An 8,286-nucleotide genomic window follows, 5' to 3' on the forward strand; every position below is an offset into this window, starting at 1 on the left:
CCTCTTATGTGTAAGTAGCCCATAAACCACAAGAGCAGGCTTTTTATATAAGTACGGCATTGCCACTGTTCAGCACGTTCAGAAATACTGTAACCTTTGGGCTCCGTGACTAATTGTTATATTCTCATGTCTGCTCCACCCATAGGCTAGGCAGTGAACATTGCACCTTCATAAAATACTGTTTGCCTAGTATCAAGTTGATAAGGACTCTATATAAATACACAAAAGCTTATTCTTTCTTCATAGCACAAAGCCTCTTCTCCACTTCCTCTTCTTTTACTTTTTTTGCTTCATCTTATGGAGAAAGAAGGGCTTTCTGACAAAAATCACCCTGACAGAAGAAATAACATCTTTAAGACATAATACAGATAATTACAGCAAGAATGGGTCTGCTGAGTTCCAAACACTCCAGAGTCAAACCAGCTAAGGTATTAATGCTGGGACTTGATTCAGCCGGGAAATCTACACTATTGTACAAGTTAAAGTTTAATGATTTTTTCCTAACACTCCCAACAATCGGTTTTAACGTGGAGATGATTGAAACAGGGCAAAATATTGCTATAACAATCTGGGATGTTGGAGGGCAACAGAAAATGAGGACATTTTGGTGCAATTACTTTGAAAATGCAGATGGCCTAGTGTACGTTGTGGACAGCACTGATAAGCAACGTCTGGAAGATTCAAAGAAAGAATTTGAACTTCTCTTAAAGAATGAATTTGTAAAGAATGTGCCTATTGTTTTGTTAGCTAACAAGCAGGATCTTCCTGGAGCTTTGAACGCTGAGGAAATAACCAGGAAATTCAACATGCAGAAACATTGCAGTGATAGAAATTGGTATGTACAGCCTTGTTGTGCGATCACTGGGGAAGGTCTGGCAGAAGCATTCCAGAGAATAACAGCATTTGCAAAAAACTGCAAAAAATCAAGAGAAGTAGCTTTTACAATTTTCAACCAAGATGAAAAGTTGTAAGAGTCTTCATTAGCCCAATCTGGGGAAAGCTAACATGGAGAGTTTATTATGGGAATTAAATCTGCATATTGAATTCTGCAGATCTTTTGAAAGACTATTATATAGCAAAATGTAGTCAGAGCAAGCTAAATTACTATGTTACTACATTTGCATACTCTTTCAGAACTACTGTTTCACAACATTTTAATTAAATGGCATATAGGTAGCCTAAGTCCAGATATTTGGCAGTGTTAAACTGCATGATATAATAGTAAAAAGGTGCATTTAAACATTTTAAATGTACTACAGTCATTTTATTCATGCTTGTTTAATTACACAAAATGTACAAGAGCTGAGATAAATGGGTCATTGAGCAAGCAAAGAAAAAGTAAAAAACATTATTTCATATTACATAACATATTGTATTTGTAAGTGTTTTGTGAATATGTTTATTATACAGGCATATATAAATTCTTGCACTAGAAAGTAATTTTGATAGCTAATTTATTATTAACTCATATCATTGTACCAATACTTAAAAACAACTCCACTTGTTTAGACAGTACTTAAATTTGAATCACGGTTGACATTACTAACAGAAGTGTACAACATTGCATCTGATCTGCTGGCAAGACTTGAGTACAAAGGACAGAATCCACTGGACAATCTCAAATGTCAAGTTTTTCAAAGCTGTGTAGAGCACCTGCAGGGGCACTTAAATACAGACAAACAGCCAGTATACAGATTTTTTTGCAATGTGAGAATCCTTCATCCCAATCAAGTTTGTATACTCTCCCACAACTTCAGTGACTACAAACAGAGTTCTGCTGAGTTCTGTACCTTGAAGGTTAGTGGGCAGTTTACCTGAACATTGTAAATGAACTGCCTAGTACCAATGAAATTTCTCTCTCCTGTTTTTGGAAAGCATGGACAAACATTTGCCAAGACTTAGGCTATGTCTACAGTACAATCTTAAGTCTACTTAGGTTGACTTAACAGTCAACACATTAATTACTGCAGTGGCTGATGTCCACAATAACCTCCTTCTGTCAGTGGTGCGTGTCCTCACCAGGAGCGTTTCCACCAACTGAAGAGGGGTAGTATGTGGGACAAAGAGCCAGGGCTCTCAGCTCCCTACAGCCCCCCACAGGGAGCCCAGCTGCCTCCTGGGGCTTCTTGCCTTCCCACTCCCAGTCAGGAGCAGGCGGGAAGCCACCCAGAGAGATCCGCCTGTGGAGCCCAGGTCAGCTGCCATGCTCCTGCTAGGAAGCGGGAAGCTGGGATCCTGGCAGGAGCAAGGTTCCCAGTGCGAAGCCTGGGTGGCAGCACAAGCCAGGAGCCTGGGTGGCAGCCCAGCTTGAAGCAGAGACCTGGCAGCAGTCAGACTTGTTTTGTGATCACTTAATACATTTTTATATTCTAAAACTGACAATTTCAGATGTACAATAATGTAGACTACTGCATTTTTGTGCTGTAAAGGATTACATATTGCCCATGTTTGTCTATACATATTTTTTTGTATTAATATAATGCATATCTGAAATTTAAAAAATATAAATCTTTGAAAATCAGAAATTATTCTGATGAGAAAACACTGGCCTTAGTCATGGCTATTCTTGCTGTGTGCATAATTTTTGCTTTGTGTATTGCTGCTCTCATACTGTAGGTCATGTTCTATTAATTTAAATGGAATAAAGGGGCCCAAACAGTCAAAGGTGTTAACTTGACCCTGAAACTATCTACATAACACAAAGTTCAGGGTTTGGTATACCGACGCTTTAGCCTGCTTAGTACCACGGCAAACACATTATTAAAACTCTTTTAAACTTTATATTAAAGATACAGAAAAGACAGGAAAAACAGATAAAACATTTTAAATGTAAAGTATTAAGTAAGGCTTTTATGTTAACCATAACCCTCATTCCCTTTCCCTATAGATGTAGATAGTTTTTGTAAGGAAAACCCCTTGTCTGACAGTCTTTGAGATGGTATTAAAGATGGCAATAACTTTCTCTTTTGGGGGAAAAATAGAAGAAATTAGTTGGGATAGGGTAGAGCTGTTGTTAAAATCCAATGCCATTTCCTAAAAAACAAAACGCACATGGGGGAGAGAATACAACAGCAAAGACAGAAAAATGCAGCTTCTGTCTCTGGTGTTGACTCTTAGGGTACGTCTACACTGCACGATTATTTCGAATTAGCTTAAACCGATATTACAAAACAGATCTAATAAAATCGGTTTAGCGCGTCCACAGTGGGATCCCGAAATCGATTGTTTGCGTCCATGGTCCAAAGCTACCATCGATTTCAGGAGCGGTGCACTGTGGGTAGCTGTTCCTCAGCTATCCCATAGTTCCCACTTCCGTGTTGAGAGCACAGTGCCTGATGGGGCAGAAAACACTGCCCCGGGTGGTGCTGGGTACAGCCTCACCCCTCCCTTTGTGAAGGCAGCAGACAACCCTTTGGCGCCTTTTTCGCGGAGTGCATTGAGCAAACGCCATAGCACAGCAATCTTTCCCTTTTTTTTTTCACGTGGTGGTGGGGGGAAATAAACTGAGGAGCTGTTCCCTGAACCACGCCAGACACTGTGTTTGAACCTACAGACATTGGGAGCTCAGCCAAGAATGCAAATAATTTTCAGAGACTGCTGTGGACTGTGGGATAGCTGGAGTCCTCAGTACCCCCTCCCTCCCTTCATGAGCGTCCATTTGAGTCTCTGGCTTCCCGTTACGCTTGTCACACAGCGCTGTGTATCCTGGAGTTTTTTATTCAAACGCTTTGGCATTTCATGTTCTGTAACGGAGCTGGATACAACAGATTTGTCTCCCCATACAGCGATCAGACCTAGTATCTCCCGTACGGTCTATGCTGGAGCTCTTTTTCGATTTCAAACTGCATCGCCAGCCGTGCTGATCAGAGCTCCACGCTGGGCAAGCAGGAAATGTAATTCAAAAGTTCGCGGGGCTTTTCCTGTTTACCTGCCCGCTGCATCCGAGTTCAGATTGCTGTCCAGAGCGGTCAGTGCTGCACTCTGGGATGCCGCCCGGAGGCCAATAACGTCGATTTCCGTCCACATGAACCCTAATCCGAGTTATCACTATCGAATTTAGCGCTACTCCTCTCGTTTGGGAGGAGTTCCGAAATCGATTTAAGGAGCCGTTTAACTCGATATTAATGACGACGTCATGTGAACGGATACAGCGTTAGATCGGTATATCGGCCATTAAACCGATTTAAAGTCGCAGTGTAGACCTGGCCTTAGGCTATGTCTACACTATGCAGTTTTCAGCGACACGGCTGTGCCAATCCTCTCGTTTGGGAGGAGTTCCGAAATCGATTTAAGGAGCCGTTTAACTCGATATTAATGACGACGTCGTGTGAACGGATACAGCGTTATATCGGTATATCGGCCATTAAACCGATTTAAAGCCGCAGTGTAGACCTGGCCTTAGGCTATGTCTACACTATGCAGTTTTCAGCGACACGGCTGTGCCAATACAGCCATGCCACTAAAAGGCACACAGTGTAGCTGCTGTTTGTTGGTAGGAGAAAGCTCTACTGCCTATAAAGCAGTGTTCACACCAGCATTTGTGGTCGACAAAACTTTTGTCTTGGGGGGGGGGGGGGTTAACACCACTGAATGACAAAAGTTTTGTCTTTCACTTGCCAGTGTAGACAAAGTCTTACTTGTAGCCTTACTGCTGGAGAAATAAAGGCACAGCCCATGGTCTTATTAGATACTTCAAGACCCACCAGTCTTGCTCTAAGCAGCCTGATACTGATACTGTTTTTATTGGTTTGTCTGGTCATGGGCTTACAGCAGTGTTGCAAACTATATCATCCAGGATTGCCAAGCCAAACTTGTACTAGACAGAAGGCACAAGAAGAGGGACAGGAAAGAAAAGAAAAAGACACATGGGGTGAGCAGTGTGTGACAAAGTGTAAGCAGAGTCAGGATGAGCTCTACCCTCACATCTGGGGGTGAATTATGGGGAGTGTGGAAAGAATTTCAGGGAGCGTGGACAGGAATTTCAAATATTTGCATTGGCACACCCACTTCACCTAGCATAGCCCATGGCAACCTGGGATGGTTATTTTGACAGCTCTGGGATCCCCAATTTCTTTGTTATTGGGGCAGGAAGAATATAGTGGTATTACCCTGACTATGTGAATGAGGAACTATGAGACTGCTTTATGACAGAAATGACTCAACCTCAATTAAGTAACACTTGCTAGACAAGGGACATGGGTTCCAAAACTCAGTGAATTAAGAGAGATTGGGGATTGGTGTGTATGTGGTGATATAGGCCCCTTTTGAGGGTCTGGAACACCAGCTGCACATTCTTCTCTCTCTACTGTTAAAGAGTAGAGCTAATTTTGATTCCATTAGGAGTCTATCTGAAGGCTAGTGAGCTGAATTCATGTTGGGCGAATGGTGCACCAGCACTAGGGCTCCCCTACTATGAGCTGAAATTGCTAAGAGTTGAAATCACTAAAGAGCTGGAATTACTGAGCTGAGAGCACTGAGTGCTGTGCTAACTAGTCGAGGAGCCTGTATACCTATTGCTAAGTGGCTGGCAGAGCGGAGCAGTTTTCAGCATGTTGGAGCAGCCCATGGAACAGTGAGCGGAGTAGAGCGGTTTGCAGGGACAGTTGGAGTGGCTCACGGGTCGGCTGGAGGAGCGGCACAGCTGGTGTAGTGGAGCTGGTTGTGGTGAAGACTGCAGCAGAACTCCATGGAGAGACGGAGCAGTTGGCCCTGGCCCACGTAAGGTGCCCCTTACCACTCTGTGTGCCCCCCGCCATTTCCACCAAGGCTGAGGGAGGTAAAACTCTGCAGATAAACTTTTGAACTCTGGGGTGGCACCGACCAGAGACTTTTGGGTTGTTGGACTTTGGGGTGATTGGCCTTAAGACTCTAAGGGGGAAAGGACATTGCCAAACGTACTTGGAGGTGGGATTTTTGCTTATGGTTTGTATTATAATCCTGTTTGTGGTGTTTCTCCAATGTGATGCCGCATTGTTTCCCTCCTTTATTAAAAGGATTTTGCTACATTCAGACTCTGTGCTTGCGAGAGGGAAAGTATTGCCTCCTAGAGGTGCCCGGGGGGGCGGTATGTAAGTCTCCCAGGTCACTGGGTGGGGGCTCGACTCGGTTATGCATTGTGTTATTGAAACGGAATCCCTGGATACTGAACCCGGCCCTTGTTGCTGCCAACTCAGAGGGGCAGAAGGGTTACAAAAGTATCACATCCCAGATGGTGGTTAGGATTTTGCCAGAGCTGGTGGAGGTGGCAATGTCACAGAGTCTCTTTCTTTGGCCCAGTCTGGTCAGGACTTTTCTTGGAATTAGGACGCTGAAGACTCAGTGATGTCACAGTAGATCCCAGGAGACGGGAAGACAGGCATGAGGGTGAATCTCACTCCTTCCCCTTTTCTTGCTTTTTAGTTAGGAAGTGCCCACATCCATCCTCAAATTTTGACGAAAGTCTTTAAAAACAAACAAAAACTCAAAAGGGAGCAATGGGTGGACTAGCCCATCCCCTCATTAGTTTGTTAACCAATTAGGCCTAATTTCTGACACAGCAATTTTGATTAAGCACCAAAATCTTAAATAGTAGAAATGTGACAAGTCTGTCACATTTGGATTTAGATACAAACTTCCAAAAAGTTTGGAGGCATTTAGAGCTTGGGTTTTTTTATTAGGACCCATTGCTACACTGTAGCATATTATATAATGATGTGTCTTCAGGACACATTTAAAATCTGCCATGGAACTAACAAGATCTAATTTTTTAATGCAGATAATTAATTGCCCAGCCATTGGAAAATGTTATGCTTTTTCTCTCTATATTTTATTACAGCATATATTTGTCACATACATACACTCGCTAAATGTATAAAATACCACCTAATCATAGAATCTCCCGTTCATACTTTATTGAATACTTAGCAGGAATCCTTACTGAAGACATAAATAACATAATAAAGAACACTAGCACAGTCAAGTATCTTTTTCTTATGTACTTTTACCATTGGGAATTCCAGTAAGGGAATGTTAACAATTTGATAACTGGAGCAAAGTAAAGCTTGATTTTTTTCATTTCAATGATCAAAAGCATTGATCATTTTTCATAATCCTCCATGGCCAAACCAGTTAAAAATCCAAGATACTGAATTAAAACCATAATAGTTGAACTCACCCTTTCCCCAGTGTTGTGAATTTAACATAATTTAATTCTAAGGCTAAAAAAAGTAATGGTGCCTGTGACAGATTTAATTTATGCTAGACATTTTACATGGGTAACTTGCCTTGTCAGCAGGGAGAAGAGGCATAATGAGATTATTATTCCTATATTTCCAGCAGTAACCCCAGCCCATTTATAGTTTAAATAATGTTACATTCCCAGCCCTTTTGAGCAATCTGCAGCCCTCTCGTAGGAAAGGAAGAATAGCTCAGTGATTAAGGTGCTTGCTTTGGACCCAGGAGAGGTGGGTTTCATTTCCCTGTTTCTACCATAGGCTTCTCAGACCATGGGCAAGTCACTTTGGGCATGGCTACACTTGCAGATGTAGAGCGCTGTGAGTTTAACCCATCTTTGGAGAGTGCAGTAGGGAAAATGCTGCAGTCTGTCCACACTGATAGCTGCTTGCACACTGGCGTGACCACATTTGTGGCACTTGCAGTGGCATTGGGAGCGGTGCATTATGGGCAGTTATCCCAGCATGCAAGTGACTGCAACATGCTTTTCAAATGGGGTGGGGTGGGGTAGAGTGGAGTGTGACAGGGAGTGTGTTGTGTGTATGTGGGGGGAGAGAGAGTAGGTTTTTGGGGGGGCTCAGAGCATGTCAGCATGCTGTAAGTTCAGACAGCAGCAGACCCTCCCCTCCCCTGCCTCTCTCTCTCACACACAGCATTCCACACTAATCTGTCTTGGAACACATTTATCTGTCTCAGAGCAGATAAGCAGCTGGCTGTCAGAAACGGAGCTTTCAAATGGCATATCTGCATTCCTACAGCAAATTCAAAAGAATGAGAAGAGTGGCCACTTGACTTAAGGGGATTATGGGACGTTTCCAGAGATCAGTCAGAACACAGTATTGTAACACCTCGTCCACACTGGTGCTGCGGTGCTCCATTGGGGACGGAGCAAACATTATTCCACTTGCCGAGGTGGAGTACCAGCAGTGCTGTAGCCACGGAGTCAGAGCACTCTAAGTGCCTTGCCAGTGTGGACGGGGAGTAAGCTAGTGCACTCGGGGCTGCTTTAATGCACTGTAACTCACAAGTGTGGCCAAACCCTTACTCTCTTTGTGCTTCTGTTCCCCACTGATA

At 43.2% G+C, this 8,286-nt stretch overlaps 1 protein-coding gene across 1 annotated transcript; it reads left to right on the forward strand.

The window, feature by feature from the left end:
- Positions 1-383: 383 nt before the first annotated feature.
- ARL14 (ARF like GTPase 14) lies at positions 384-971 on the forward strand. The gene has a single exon (XM_032764830.1). The coding sequence runs from the start codon at positions 384-386 to the stop codon at positions 969-971; it is 588 nt and encodes a 195-aa protein (XP_032620721.1).
- The last annotated feature ends 7,315 nt before the right edge of the window (positions 972-8,286 follow it).

The sequence above is a fragment of the Chelonoidis abingdonii genome, chromosome 8 (assembly GCF_003597395.2).
Source record: "Chelonoidis abingdonii isolate Lonesome George chromosome 8, CheloAbing_2.0, whole genome shotgun sequence".
NCBI classification, from domain to species: Eukaryota; Metazoa; Chordata; order Testudines; family Testudinidae; genus Chelonoidis; species Chelonoidis abingdonii.